At 41.9% G+C, this 16749-nt stretch overlaps 1 protein-coding gene across 4 annotated transcripts in view; it reads right to left on the bottom strand.

Annotated features, from left to right (window-relative positions):
- The window catches only part of pip5k1ca (phosphatidylinositol-4-phosphate 5-kinase, type I, gamma a), an 80436-nt gene extending 68954 nt beyond the window's left edge, over window positions 1–11482 (bottom strand). For all 4 annotated transcript variants that reach the window (XM_020498818.2, XM_031786181.1, XM_031786180.1 and 1 more), the window contains exon 1: window positions 11071–11482. In XM_020498818.2, the coding sequence (XP_020354407.2) occupies window positions 11071–11191 (121 nt within the window). In that variant the 5' untranslated portion in view covers window positions 11192–11482. The remainder of the gene's footprint in view (window positions 1–11070) is intronic.
- Window positions 11483–16749: the final 5267 nt, after the last annotated feature.

Genomic DNA, 16749 nt, shown 5'->3' with positions numbered 1-16749 from the left:
AGCCAAGCGTCACGTCTGGAGGAAACCTGGCACCATCTCCACTGTAAAGGATGGTGGTGGCAGCATCATGCTGTGGGGGTGTTTTTCAGCGACAGGGACTGGGAGACTAGGCAGGATCGAGGCAAAAGATGAACAGAGCAAAGTACAGAGAGATCCCTGATGAAAACCTGCTCCAGGGAGCTCAGGACTTCAGACTGGGACGAAGGTTCACCTTCCAACAGGACAATGACTCTAAGCACACAGCCAAGACAACGCAGGTGTGGCCTATGAAATAAATATTCAAGATACTTGTGATTTCTTGGTTCTTTGAGGTACACTGCATTTTCAGATGACGACAAAAGTATTATGATGAAGTTTGAGATATTTAATATATAAACACTCATTTTGCACAGCGTCACATCCATAATGGATAATCTTCCTCTCTAAAGTACATATGACAATTTTTATATTTTCATCATTGTTGTCTGTGTGTAGCCAAGATTAACTTTCAAAATGCCTATTCATATTTTACCCTAATACCCTGACTACACCTCTCGCGTCACGTGCGCAAGCTTTACAAAATAAATTCAGGAACCTATGTTATTCAATTATTGCACCCACACTGCTCGCGAGCATCTGCATTGTCAAGGGCTAAAATAGAAGTCATTCCTATTTCTGACGCAGATCGCCCTACAAGTCCTGCCTCTCCCATCTCCTCATTGGTTTATAGAAGCAGGTACCCACGTGCCATCTCCTCATTGGTTATACCCACGTGGGTGTTAAGAAGCAGTGCGGCTTGGTTGGGTTGTGTATCGGAGGATGCATGACTTTTAACCTTCGTCTCTCCCGAGCACGTACGGGAGTTGTAGCGATGAGAGAAGATAATGGCTACTAAAAACAATTGGATACCACGAAATTGGGGAGAAAAAGGGGTACAATTCAGCAACAACAACTGTTGCCGGTTGTCATGGTAATACTATGAAAGTTTAGATGCCAATCACCATATAAGTTAAACGATGAAAAACACTGGAAGGAGGAGATGACTAGAAACGATTCGGGTTGACCGTTTTTATGTGTGGATTAATTGTCGGAGTAGAGGACCTTGTGCATTTCAGGTAAAATAACAACCTAATGTTTATACCCCAGGACAAATTAGCTAGCAACAGCAAGCTAGCTAAATAGGACAAATTAGCTAGCAAGTGCAAGCTAAATTGCCATAAATGTTTAATGTTTTCGACCTGTCCCCAAATTAATGTCAATGGTTCAGAGTTTGTTTTGATATTTTAAGCTGAGTGTCATGATCACGTTGGGTGTAGGGGGACAAAATACATTTATGCACGATGACGCACGCCGGTTTGGGTTCCGTGTAAGACTGAGATTCACAGACTTTTGATGATGTGTCTATTCTCCCAAAAATGCTACAAATACAAATTCTACAAATACACAGTTTACACAGAACTGATATTGTAGGCGATAAATATTGTCTGAGTATAACATAACTGATATTGCAGGCGAAATCCTGAGAAAAATCCAATCATGAAGTGACTCTTATTTTGAAACCCCTGTCTTTCTATGCATCCCTATTGCCCATTGAAAGGGATATCAACCAGATTCCTTTTTCTGTGGCTTCCCTAAGCCTTTAGACGTAGTTTCAGGCCTCTATTTTGAAGAATGAGCGTAAACGACTACATTGCGTAAGTGGCCAGCTGAGGGCTCTCAGAGTGATTCTTGCGTAAAAGACAGAGGTAGTCATTTTTCCTCTCGCTCCTACTGAAAAGCTAATTGTCCCGGTTGATGATAACGAATAGATATTTGAAAAACACCTTGAGGATTGATTATAAATAACGTTTGCCATGTTTCTGTCGATATTATGGATATAATTTCTTCTTTTTTTCCGGTGTTGTCGTGACCGCTATTTCCGGTGGATTTCTCAACATAACGTGACAAACAAACGGAGGAATTTGGGGTATAAAAATCATCTTTATGGAACAAAAGGAACATTTGCTGTCTAACTGGGAGTCTCGTCAGTGAAAACATCCGAAGATCAAAGGTAAACGGTTCATTTGATTGCTTTTCTGATTTTCGTGACAATGCTTCCTGCTGCTAGCTGGACATAATGCTATGCTAGGCTATTGATAAACTTACACAAACACTTGTCTTGCTTTGGCTGTAAAGCATAATTAAAAAATCTGAGATGACAGGGTGATTAACAAAAGGCTAAGCTGTGTTTCACTATATTTCACTTGCGATTTCATGAATATGAATATTTTCTAGAAATATTTTTTGACCGTTGCGCTATGCTAATTAGTGTAGTTGATGACAATTCTCCCGGATGCGGGATGCGGGAGGTTAAAGCTTGGTGTGCACCAAGGTTGCCAGGTGCACGGTGTTTCCCCCGACACATTGGTGCGGCTGGCTTCCGGGTTGGATGCGCGCTGTGTTAAGAAGCAGTGCGGCTTGGTTGGGTTGTGTATCGGAGGATGCATGACTTTTAACCTTCGTCTCTCCCGAGCACGTACGGGAGTTGTAGCGATGAGAGAAGATAATGGCTACTAAAAACAATTGGATACCACGAAATTGGGGAGAAAAAGGGGTACAATTCAGCAACAACAAAAAACACACAAAAAATGGCTTTAGGACAACAAAGTCAAGGTATTGGAGTGGCCATCACAAAGCCCTGACCTCAATCCTATAGAAAATGTGTGGGCAGAACTGAAAAAGCGTGTGCGAGCAAGGAGACCTACAAACCTGACTCAGTTACACCAGCTCTGTCAGGAGGAATGGGCCAAAATTCACCCAACTTATTGTGGGAAGCTTGTGGAAGGCTATCTGAAACATTTGACCCAAGTTGAACAATTTAAAGGCAATGCGACCAAATACTAATTGGGTGTATGTAAACTTCTGACCCACTGGGAATGTGATGGAAGAAATGAAAGCTAAAATAAATCATTCTCTCTGCTATTATTCTGACATTTCACATTCTTAAAATAAAGTGGTGATCCTACTTGACCTAAGACAGGGAATTTTTTACTTGGATTAAATGTCAGGAATTGTGAAAAACTGTGTTTAAATGTTTTTGGCTAAGGTGTATGTAAACTTCCGACTTCAACCGTATATTCCTATTTTTTGGTACTTTGTAACCCTTTTTCTCCCCAACTCCGTTATGTCCAAATAGTAGTTAGTCTTTTCCCATCACTGCAACTCCTGTAAGAACTTCAGGAGTTGCTGAGGCATAGTTCAAGAGCCATGCGTCCTCTGAAACATGACCCTGCCAGCCGCACCAACGTGTCAGAGGAAACACCGTACAGATGGCGTCCGAAGTCAGCGCACAAGCGCTCAGCCCTCCACAAGGAGTCGCTAGAGCATGATGGGACAAGGACATCCTGGCCGGTCAAACCCTCCCCTAACCCGGACAACGCTGGGCCAATTGTGCGCCGACTCACGGGTCTCCCGGTCGCGGATGGCTACGAAACAGTCTGGGATTGAACCCAGGTCTGTAGTGACGCCTCTAGCACTGCGATACAGTGCCTTAGACAGCTGTGCCACTCGGGAGGCCCCTTTGATAAGTCAATTCTATGAGACATTTTGTTTCTAATTTTGTCTGCAAATGTCACATCTGTGGCGACCCTCCTACTCTGTCTGCCAAATTCTTTCTCTTTGCCCTTTGTTTCCTTAATAGGATGTCGGTGGACGGAGCCGGGAGGGTCCTCAGCGAAATGGGACACACCTGGGCCCATTCATTGAGGAGACTCTCTCCATGCAGACACGCTGTTGGATTTTGGTTGTGGCATTTTTATGGCTTTGACACCCTTCAACACCCCTCATTATCACATATCTGCAAACAACCACACCATTGTTTATTGTATATAGGTTACTTCAGTTACTAAATATAATTTTTTTTGTTACGGGCTTCGAGCCGGTTCGTGACACATCCATAACACTGGAATTGCCCACTACTGCCATATTTGCCAAATGTGGAAACTTGGTGGGTAGGCAAGGAACGGACAATGAAAGCTCCATCAGTGATTTTGGCATCAAAAGAAGAGGGCACAGGTGGGTAGGAATCTACAACGATCAAACCTAGAAGATCAGATTTTGGGGTTGGCAGGTTAAGCATTCTGTTATTTGAAAGGGCTGGAGGATATTGGTGTATTCTAATGAGACAAACTTGTCCAGGTTTCCATCTCGGAACTTACTCACAATGTAATGTCGGCTGACAAGTCTACAATCACTTTTTAATGCTGATAGTTGCTTTCTCTCTTTTGTGACTGGCTTTGCTTTAGCATTTTTAAGCTGTGGTAAATGAATCCTCTTATTGTTATGATGGATGGAATTGTTCCTATCCACAATTACTTCCTTGGGCTATTTTTTTTATATTGAGAAGTGCCTACTCCCCATGCTTGAGATTGTGTTGCACAAGCTGGCCACTTATTTTTTGAATGCTTGCTGGTGTGATGGACTTCAAAAGCTGGGATTCAAAATCAACCAGTAGTTTGGCCAGCTCAGGTCCCGCTACCATCCATCTCTGGAAGGCAGTGGGGTTCTCTGTTAGACCAACATTTTCTCTCAGCTCCATGGCAAAATGTGTAGAATTGCAGGAAATTAACATTAAAACTACAAAAGTTGTATCTTGGCTCCATGGACAATTGCAGAAAATGGGCTTAAAAATTATGAAATTGCTACAAAAAACAAAACAAGTGAGGCCTTTAAAATGTTCTAACATTATGCTGTGCAGACAGCGCCCATTTCCACGCCCTGTCACACGCACCACTTAAGCCCCTTTTTGATCCAGAAAAAACATGACATTTCAGTTAAGATTTCACTAAGGTTATTGTTGTAACCTCGGACAACATTTTTCTGGGAAGCCCAATTCCCCATTTAATCACTGGTGAAATCCCCTCGCAGTGATCTCAAACAGTTTCTAATACACAATGAAAGTAATTAAACACAGACTACCCCTTGCTAATCAGGAAACTATTGGGTATGTTGTGGAGGACTGTAGGATAGGGCGGTATCCAGATTTTCATATCGTCATACCGTCCTTCTCACATCTCGGAATATACAGTATTATTGGCTTGGTCCACAACATTGCACCAAAAACGCAAAAAAAAAAGCCCATTGGGCGTCTATTCAAATCAAATCGTTATTGGTCACATACACATGGTTAGCAGATGTTAATGCAAGTGTAGTGAAATGCTTGTGCTTCTAGTTCCGACCGTGCAGTAATATCTAACAAGTAATCTAACAATTCCACAACAATTACCTTATACACACACAAGTGTAAAGGAATTATTAAGAATATGTACATATAAATATATGGATGAGCGATTGCCGAACAGAATAGGCAAGATGATATAGAGTACAGTATATACATATGAGATGAGTAATGTAGGGTATGTAAACATTATATGAAGTGGCATTGTTTAAGTGACTAGTGATATTTATTTAGAGATTGAGTCTGTATGTTGGCAGAAGCCACTCAATGTTAGTGATGACTTTTTAACAGTCTGATGGCCTTGAGATAGAAGCTGTTTGTCAGTCGCTCTGTCCCAGCTTTTTGGCCTTCCTGTGACGGGTGGTGTAGGTGTCCTGGAGGGCAGGTAGTTTGCTCCCGGTGATGCGTTGTGCAGACCTCACTACCCTCTGGAGAGCCTTACAGTTGTGGGCGGCGCAGTTGCCGTACCAGGCGGTGATGCTCTCGATTGTGCATCTGTAAAAGTTTGTGAGTGTTTTTGGTGACAAGCCAAATTTCTACAGCCTCCTGATGTTGAAGAGGTACTCTTGTGCCTTCTTCACCACGCTGTCTGTGTGGGTGGACCAATTCAGTTTGTCCGTGATGTGTACGCCGAGGAACTTAAAACTTTCCACCTTCTCCACTACTGTCCCGTTGATGTGGATATGGGGGTGCTCCCTCTGCTGTTTCCTGAAGTCCACGATCATCTCTTTAGTTTTGTTGACGTTGAGTGTGAGGTTATATTCCTGACACCAGACTCCGAGGGCTCTCACCTCCTCCCTGTAGGCCATCTCATCGTTGTTGGTAATCAAGTCTACCAATGTAGTGTCGTCTGCAAACTTGATTGAGTTGGAGGCGTGCATGGCCACGCAGTCATGGGTGAACAGGGACTACAGGAGAGGGCTGAGAACACCCTTGTGGGGCCCCAGTGTTGAGGATCAGCGGGCTGGAGATGTTGTTTCCTACCCTCACCACCTGGGGGCAGCCCGTCAGAAAGTCCAGGACCCAGTTGCACAGGGCGGGGTCTAGACCCAGTGTCTCGAGCTTAATGACGAGTTTGGAGGGTACTATGGTGTTAAATGCTGAGCTGTAATCGATGAACAGCATTCTTACATAGGTATTCCTCTTGTCCAGATGGTTTAGGGCAGTGTGCAGTGTGGTAGCTTTCATGGGAACAGGAACAATGGTGGCCCTCTTGAAGCATGTGGGAACAGCAGACTGGGATAGGGATTGATTGAATATGTCCGTAAACACACCAGCCAGCTGGTCTACGCATGCTCTGAGGATGCGGCTAGGGATGCCGTCTGGGCCGGCAGCCTTGTGAGGGTTAACACGTTTAAATGTTTTACTCACGTTGGCTGTGGTGATGGAGAGCCCGCAGGTTTTGGTAGCGGGCCTTGTCAGTGGCACTGTATTGTCTCAAAGTGAGCAAAGAAGTTGTTTAGTTTGTCTGGGAGCAAGACATCGGTGTCCGCGACGGGGCTGGTTTTCTTTTTGTAGTCTGTGATTGACTGTAGACCCTGCCACATATGTCTCGTGTCTGAGCCGTTGAGTTGCGACTCTACTTTATCTCTATACTGACGCTTAGCTTGTTTGATTGCCTTGCGGAGGGAATAGCTACACTGTTTGTATGCAGTCATGTTTCCGGTCGCCTTGCCATGATTAAAAGCAGTGGTTCGCGCTTTCAGTTTTTCGCGAATGCTGCCATCAATCCACGGTTTCTGGTTGGGGAAGGATTTAATGGTCACCGCGGGTACCACATCACCGATGCACTTGCTAATAAACTCACTCACCGAATCAGCGTATACATCAATGCTATTGTGCTATCCAGAACATATCCCAGTCCACGTGATCGAAGCAATCTTGAAGCGTGGAATCAGATTGGTCGAACCAGCGTTGAACAGACCTGAGCACGGACGTTTCCTGTTTTAGTTTCTGTCTATAGGCTGGGAGCAACCAAATTGAGTCATGGTCAGATTTGCCAAAAGGAGGGCGAGGGAGGGCTTTGTATGCGTTGCGGAAAATAGAGTAGCAATGATCCAGGGTGTTGCCAGCCCGGGTAGCGTATTCGATATGCTGATAAAATTTAGGGAGCCTTGTTTTCAGATTAACCTTGCTAAAATCCCCAGCTACAATAAATGCAGCCTCAGGAAATGTGGTTTCCAGTTTATATAGAGTTCAATTAAGTTATTTCAGGGCTGTCGAGGTGACTGCTTGGGGGGGTTTACACGGCAGTGAATATAATCTAAAAGAATTCTCTTGTTCGATCATCTTGTTCTGCATTTGATCGTAAGGAATTCTAGGTCAGGTGAACAAAAGGACTGGAGTTCCTGTATGTCGTTATGATCGTACCACGACTCGTTAATCATAAGGCATACACCCCGCCCTTCTTCTTACCAGAGAGATGTTTGTTTCTGTCGGCTTTCCGTGAAACAAAGAATGTTACAATCTCTGATGTCTCTCTGGAAGGCAACCCTTGCTTGAATTTCGTCTACCTTGTTGTCAGGAGACTGGACATTGGCCCGGTGGGCGGTGTGCCCGCCTATGGAGCCTGACCAGAACACCTCTCCGTCTGCCCCTTCTGCGGCACCGTTGTTTTGGGTCGCCTACTGGGATCCGATCCATTGTCCTGGGTGGTGGTCCAAACAGAGGATCCGCTTCGGGAAAGTCGTATTCCTGGTCGTAATGTTAGTAAGTTGACATTGCTCTTATATCCAATAGTTCCTTCCAGCTGTATGTAATAAGACTTAAGATTTCCTGGGGTAACGGTGTAAGAAATAATATGTAAAAAACAAAATACTGCATAGTTTCCTAAGAACGCGAAGCGAGGCGTCCATCTCTGTCGGCGCCAAACACCTTTACCAGAATGCTAACAAAATTAACTCAATTAGTAGCAAATTTCCATTAAATCAGCAAGCTAAATATTGTAAAGGCAGGCAATCCAGCTCATAAAGTTATAGGTAGGAGCTACCAAATGTCATTTTTGGTGAGTTTGGACATTTTACTAATTAATGTGAATGAGAGGCATTATGCAAAGTTTGGACGCATGCTTGTTTGAAGTAAGAACAGTACTGGCTCTGGAGCAGCATGTGTAGGCCTACATGCTGCGTCTGTGTGGAGTCTGGAGTCGCTAGGGCAATGGGCCTGCCTGCTATGTTCAGGGAAGATGGGGAAGGAGCAGATGGGTCGAAAACGGAGAGGAGAAAAAAACACAAGAAAATCAAGATAGTGGCAGCTGTACAAACAACTCACCCAAAAGGGCTAGGACTTCTCAAACACGACTCAAAGCTAACACAATATGATGGCCCCGTCACCTTACTAATTAAGCCACTTACATAGCAAGTTAAACTTAAGGGTCGCGTTAACAATTCAGTTTTTTTCATGCAGGAAAATAGATAACTTAAAATATCTTGATGCGTTTTGTAAATGTAGATCTAAAATGCTTCTTATTGTAATTTTTTCTCAGCATCAGACAGTTTAATTTTGTGCTTCAGTTGCACTTCTCCGCTCAGATGAGAATTCACAAAAGGGCATTTTTTCAGCAGACAGTACTCTGACTGATGTGTAGTTACTTTTCTCTGTGTAGCCAGCCTACTGTTCTCTTGTAAAATGTAAGATTAACTTTAAGCAAAACATTAGGAAATGTAGCTGGAATTCTTTATATGATAAAGATTAGAAATATGATGGCCATGCATTTTTGCAAAAAATACCATGCTTTTTCATTGTAAGCTAATTTAATTGTGTGGCTGCCAACCAAATAGCGTTGCACTTCTGTTGTCATCTGATGAAAATGAAGCTATTTTCTGCTGAATTTGTTGCACTAATGTATTTTCTGTGAAGGAAAACTAAGGTGCACGTCCCTGATCACTCTATTGAAGCAACAACAACAACAAAAAACACGACTTTCAATATAAAACACAACCACTGTCAATACACAGTTAGACTCACCTGCTCCAGCTTTCTCCTGTTGTGCTATTTACAAACAAACACATGACTGTCTCAACTGTTCTGGGGAACAACAGTAAGGTTCATAATGTAAAATAATGTGACAGTTGAAATGAAGAACGCATTCTGCATTATCTCCTAACGTATTGCACAGGTTGACTGCAGGTATTTACTCAAAAAGTATCTACAACTTATCTACCATCCCGTGGCTATTTCCAAATACCCAGTATATACCCAGTATATATGGTATACCGCCCAAGCCTAGTGGACTGTCATTACAATTGCTTCACCGGAACCTGGTAAAAAAAAATGTAGTGTAGCTAGCCAATGAATGGCGCAGAATTCACTATCAACATATCACTATCAACATGCTGTCAAAGCTATAACCAACCACTTTTGGAGCTAACTAGTGCTCACAAATGATATACTGATGTCAACAGCAGATGGGAGTTATATTAATGACATGGCTAACTTAGCTAACTAACATTTCGGGAAAACAAGTTATATTAAGTGGCTAGATAACTAGCGTTAGCAACATTTGTCAATGAGACAGAGCTAGCTAACCAACTGAACTAGCAAACAATATAACAAAAGTATCATTTCAGATTTTAAAAATACTCTGCATTTCAAGAATCACAGTTGCAAGTATCCCTGGGGGACTTTAAAATGCGTTCTTGTATTTCAATAGTTAGCTTGTTCTGAGGTAAATTCTCCCTGACTATCTAGCTTTTATTTTGGTGATTGTTAGTTCTCAAAGATTATATTATTTAAAAATACATAGCTCTATTATCTTTCCTACATACATTATATTTGGTTTTAGTTGTTTAAGTTTATACTGAAAGTGTTTTCCATTCTGATTTTTTTTACACTGAACTTCAATGACAGAAAAACCCAGCAAACTTAATAGCATGGTGTTTTTAACCTTTTAAAACATTTGGTGAGGTGTTTCATGTAATAGTTCAGCAAAATTCTAGTGGCTTTACAGGTTGATTTCTGGTGTTTCCATGCCATTTCTGCCACTGTAGGCTGGTTGCTTATGAAATATAATGCCTGGCATATTGTTGAAGACTGGTCCACTACTCAAATAGATGTTTTATTATATATGGCAACAATAATTCAATATCACCTTGCCAAAGTCCGTATTGGCAGCCAAATTGGATTATGTAAATAAATATTAGGGCTGCCATGCCCTCATTTTTGGGCACCCCTTCTAATATTAATACATTGCAAAGAGCATCTGTATTTCACTTTGAGCTGCCCCGGACTATCAGACCTGATTAGTTATATGACAAAACATACAAATCAAATGTCTCATGATTCAGTAGCTCTCTACATCTTGTGCGAATGATTCAGGTGGTGCAGTAAGAAAAGCACGATCAGGCAGACAAGTATTTCATCCTGTACTAGATAAGACAAATAGGGGGGGAAAGGCAAATAAAATATCATTTTTAAGATACATTTCCAATATAGTAGCTAGCTAAATAATGCCGGTCCTATTTTACACACTAGAGCAGCAGCACTGACATGCTTCTTCATCAAGCCTATGGAGGCTCTAACCGTCCACGCTAACCACGACCCGGAGCCCCCCGGTTTGGCAGCAATACAAGCGGTGAAATGTCCAAGCTAAAACCATTGAAAAATTACTTATTTCCCCCCTGTATGCAGTTAAACTAACGTGCTATTTAGTGGGTTAGTTTGTTGCTAACTGTAATCTCAATGACAGCCGGCCTAATCTGATAGCTAGCTGAGTCAGTGTGGCTAACAATTAGCTTCCGTTCCATGCATGGTTTATTGGCTAGCTATGTTAACGTTACCTGGCTAAAAGTAGATGAAACACCACCACGGCCGTAACTGCATCAATATAGCTAATACAATGCCGGTTATAGATATTATCAATACAAATAAATGCTTACCCATGTCACTGTCCCTTCCGTAGCTAATTCCAATGACAGTGTCCGCATCCTCTGATGCTGTAGCCCCGGATAACGGTCTCGCCTCTGACAGCCCAACTGCTCCCTCGGCTGCTGCTTCCATTCAGACTCCCAGAGAAAGGGCGAGCCCTCCAAATGAAAGACCAACAGCGATGGCGCGACTCGGCGAAACCAAACGGTTGTTATTCGACGTCCTACAGCTAAACCATACGATGATATGAAAAAATAAATGTCGGGTGATATCCGTTATGGCCTAGGGCCAGGCATCTGTGCGGTGGTTATCAGCGCGTCGGCGGCACAAATCCTCTCAGTTCGACTGCACTTGCTGCTGTAGACACGGGTTTACCCTTTTCCGTCTGCCTCAGACTGATTTTTGAGGAACTGCTGCTTTCCATTGGCTTGGGTTGTCACTAGTTACCATAGCCGCAAAGTCAAAATTAGCTATAAAAATGGATGAAAAAGGTTTTTTGGGTCTTCATTTAAGGTTACGGTTATCGACATAAGGTTAATAAGTGTGATAAGGATTACAGTTGAAGTCGGAAGTTTACATGCACCTTAGCCAAATACATTTAAACTCAGTTTTTCACATTCCTGACGTTTAAGCAAAGTAAAAAATTCCGTTTTAATTCCGTTTAATTAAGATCACCACTTTATTTTAAGAATGTGAAATGTCATAATAATAGTAGAGAGAATGATTTATTTCAGCTTTTATTTATTTCATCACATTCCCAGTGGGTCAGATGTATACATATACTCAATTAGTATTTGGTAGCATTGCCTTTAAATTGTTGAACTTGGGTCAAACGTTTTGGGTAGCCGTCCACAAGCTTCCCACAATAAATTGGGTGAACTTTGGCCTGTTCCTCCTGACAGAGCTGGTGTAACTGAGTCAGGTTTGTAGGCCTCCTTGCTCGCACACGCTTTTCAGTTCTGCCCACACATTTTCTATAGGATTGAGGTCAGGTCTTTGTGATAGTCACTCCAATACCTTGACTTCGTTGTCCTTAAGCCATTTTGCCACAACTTTGAAAGTATGCTTGGGGTCATTGTCCATTTGGAAGACCCGTTTATGACAAAGCTTTAACTTCCTGACTGATTTCTTGAGATGTTGCTTCAACATATCCACGTAATTGTCCTGCTTCACGATGCCATCTATTTTGTGAAATGCACCAGTCCCTCCTGCAGCAAAGCACCCCCACAACATGATGCTGCCACCCCCGTGCTTCTCGGTTGGGATGGTGTTCTTCTGCTTACAAGCCTCACCTTTTTCCTCCAAACATTACGATGGTCATTATGGCCAAACAGTTCTATTTTTGTTTCATCAGACCAGCGGACATTTCTCCAAAAAGTACGATCTTTGTCCCAATGTGCAGGTGCAAACCGTAATCTGGCTTTTTTATGGCGGTTTTGGAGCAGTGGCTTCTTTCTTGCTGAGCGGCCTTTCCCATGGTGTCAAGCAAAGAGGCACTGAGTTTGAAGGTAGGCATTGAAATACATCCACATGTACACCTCCAATTGGCTCAAAGGATGTAAATTAGCCATTCAGAAGTTTCTAAAGCCATGACATAATTTTCTGGAATTTTCCAAGCTGTTTAAAGGCACAGTCAGCTTAGTGTATGTAAACTTCTGACCCACTGGAATTGTGATACAGTGAATTATAAGTGAAATAATCTGTCTGTAAACAATTGTTGGAAAAATTACTGGTGTCATGCACAAAGTAGATGTCCTAACTGACTTGCCAAAACTATAGTTTGTTAACAAGACATTTGTGGGGTGGTTGAAAAACAAGTTTTAATGACTCCAACTTAAGTGTATGTAAACTTCCGACTTCAACTGTAGGTTTAAAATGACTTAGCTGTACACTAAATGAAAATGCCTACAAAACAAACTACTTTGATTGATTGATTCTTTTAAATGAAGAAAAACAGGTCAACAAGTTTTATCCACAAAAAGGGTGGGTGCATTGAGGGTAGCTGACCCCTGTCCATGACCTTTCAAAATGAATGATGACCGAACATACATCTATCTTACACAAATTTGGAATACTCTCAGACTAACATATTGATTTAACCCCATAAACAAAAGCCAGGGATTGCCTTGGATAGATCAGATATCCTTGGCATTGTGACAAGGTGCTGCTCCTCTTTCATCATTGAACAAGTTCATGTTGCAGAATGACTGACAAACACCTGCAGGTAGGACGGTAAAAAGGAAAATGGTTTTTGGAATTTTGTAGACTGGCTGGGCATTAAAGGGATGAAGAGACCCTGACCTTTGTTATTTTGTCATATATTAGGTTGACCCTAGTACAACATTGACCCCTAGTGGTCTGAGTATTCACTTTGCTCTCAGGCCCTTCTTATGACCAATTATGTTTTCTGTGAACAGGTCTTGTAAATGAATGTATTCTTTCTAGTTTATCTGCATACACCCAGTATTGTTCCCCCTGTTGGTGATGCTTATTATGCATTATGGTTGAACCAAAGATTACATGTAACAAAAACATTTAATGGAAATGTCTAAATATATAGGTGAAATTAAATGAAACAATGTATGTTGATGCTAATGCTAACAATGGCATAATATATTCCATTTGCTGTGGGCCAGTGGCTCCCAAACATTTTATAGTCCCGTACCCCTTCAAACATTCAACCTCCCGCTGCGTACCCTCTCTAGCACCAGGGTCAGTGCGCTCTCAAATATTGTTTTTTGCCATCATTGTAAGCCTGCCACACACACACTATACGATACATTTATTAAACATAAGAATGAGTGTGAGTTTTTGTCACAACCTGGCTTGTTGGAAGTGACAAAGAGCTCCTATAGGACCAGGGCACAAATAATAATATAATAATCAATCATTTTGCTCTTTAATTAGCCATCTTACATATAAAACTTTATTTGTTCATTGAAAATGGAGAATAACTCACCACATGTCAGTGAGAAGGGTGTGCTTGAAAGGATGCACATAACTCTGCAATGTTAGGTTGTATTGGAGAGAGTCTCAGTCTTAAATCATTTTCCACATACAGTCTGTGCCTGTATTTAGTTTTTATGGTAGTGTGGGCCCGAGAATCCACTTTCACATAGGTACGTGGTTGCAAAGGGCATCAGTGTCTTAACAGGATACTCTGAGCGCAGCCCAATCCAGAAATATGGCAGTAGCTACTGATTAAATTACATTTTCACAGAACCTCTTGTTGCAATTTTGACGACGCTCTCTTGTTTAGTTATCGGTAAGTGGACTGGAGGCAGGGCATGAAAGGGATAACGAATCCAGTTGTTTGTGTCATCCATCTCTGGAAAGTACCTGTGTAATTGCACACCCAACTCACTCAGGTGCTAAGCTATATCACATTTGACATTGTCCATAAGCTTGAGTTAATTTGCACGCACAAAATCATACAATGATGGAAAAACCTGTGTTGTCCTTGTTAATACAGATAGAGAAGAGCTCCAACTTCTTAATCATAGACTCAATTTTGTCCCGAACAGTGAATATAGTTGCGGAGAGTCCCTGTAATGCTAGATTCAGATCATTCAGGCGAGGAAAAACATCACCCAGATAAGCCAGTCGTGTGAGAAACTCACCATAAATTATGGTCAGTAAAGAAAACTCTAAGCTTGTCTCTCAATTCCAAAAAAGTGTCAATACTTTGCCCCTTGATAACCAGCGCACTTCTGTATGTTGTAAAAGCGTTACATGTTCGCTACCCATATCATTACATAATGCAGAAAAATACACAAGAGTTCAGGGGCCTTGCTTTAACAAAGTTAACCATTTTCACTGTAGTGTCCAAAACGTCTTTCAAGCTGTCAGGCATTCCCTTGGCAGCAAGAGCCTCTTGGTGGATGCTGCAGTTTACCCAAGTGGCCTCGGGAGCAACTGCTTGCACGTGCGTTACCACTCCACTATGTCTCCCTGTCATGGCTTTTGCACCATCAGTACAGATACCAACATATCTTGACCACCAAAGTCAATTTGATGTCACAAAGCTGTCCAGTACTTTAAAAATATCCTCTCCTGTTGTCCTGGTTTTCAGTGGTTTGCAGAAGAGAATGTCTTCCTGAATTGAACCCCGGAAAAACGTGACGGACATATACCAGGAGCTGTGCCATGCTCGCCACGTCTGTTGACTCATCCATCTGTAATGCATATAATTCACTGGCTTGCATGAAAGCAGTAATTGTTTCAAAATATCTCCTGTCATGTCACTGAAGTTCATGAAACAGTGTTTGAAGAATTCATTGTCTGTATAGTTTTTTGGGCCTTTACCCCAGCATTGTCCCAGCCATATCCGCGGCAGCAGGAATAATTAAGTCCTCCACAATAGTGTGGGGCTTGTCTGTCCTAGCCATTCGGTAGCTCACCATATAAGACGCTTCTATCCCTTTCTTGGTATCTGTTGCTTTTATACATGTCTTACTACTCGAAAGTCGTCTTAATTCTCTCTAAAAAACTGGCTCATTTTTCAAATTGGCATGTTTTGTTTCTAAATGTCTGCGCAAGAGTGGAGGTTTCATCGAGTTGTGAGAGAGTACTTTTTCACATATAACACACTGTGGCTGAGGAAAGGCACTACTCCCAATATAAGTGAACCCCAAATCAATATAGTTCTCATCATATTTGCACGTTTTCAATGGTCCAATGTCCCTGTCTGTTGTTCGGTGCATTCCAGGGTAAGGGGGCGGTAGCTCTTCGGCTGCATCAGATTCACAACTGTCTGTGTCCATGCTAATCAAATCAAAGTGTATTTGTCACGTGCGCCGAATACAACCGGTGTAGACAGGTTGTGAATGACAATGTGAACTGCATTTCTAACAACTAACCTGACCCATCCGTAGTCCATCTAATTTGTTTCAATCTGATTAAGGTTCGATGATGTATCAAATGCAGATTCATCATGTGTGTTCATTTTAAAATAATAACTCAGTGGCCTCAGTGGTCTCTCTCAACAGAGCAAACGGACGACAGGCAAGTAAGTGACAATGGTTGTCCCATAACATTTTTTTGCTCTGAAATCCAGTAGAGGGCAGTGTAACATGTATTTCAGCAGAATAGATTCACAAATTAAATTTCAGACACTACGATCTGATCCACTATCATATGAAGGAATGCTCTCAGGTGAAAATACATGTATTGCTTTTTAGGTAATTAGTAACTTGAATTAGTTCTTGTTGCATCACATGGAACAACCTTGTCCACATCAACTCATGGCAAAACATCAGAATAGCAAAACTCGTTACTAACAGGGACCATGATTTTAGTACTGTTCTACTTGTGTAGTGGCAATTCAATACAAAAACTGAAAGACGTAAATAACTCAAAACATTCCTTACCCCAGGACACTTCAACCGATGACTACCCCGGAAATAAATGAGCACTCTTATGCATAAATCTGAATGATTTATTAACGGGACATACAAACAGGCTTACGTTTCGGCATTAACACCTTCATCCGAGCCTTGTGTCGGAAAAGGTAAGAGGCACCATAACCTCTCTAGGGAGTGTCACACGCGCCATGTCAATCAAACATGTCAAAATGATAGCAACTAGACATGGGCTATTAAAAACAAGTGTATGAGTAAATTGAGTATAATGTTTTGGGGAATTTAAGTCCCTCAGTCAGTCAAGCACCTGATTCTTTTTTTGTTATAGCT

The sequence above is a fragment of the Oncorhynchus kisutch genome, linkage group LG13 (genome assembly GCF_002021735.2).
Source record: "Oncorhynchus kisutch isolate 150728-3 linkage group LG13, Okis_V2, whole genome shotgun sequence".
NCBI lineage: Eukaryota > Metazoa > Chordata > Actinopteri > Salmoniformes > Salmonidae > Oncorhynchus > Oncorhynchus kisutch.
This window is presented reverse-complemented; position numbering and strand designations above follow the sequence as displayed.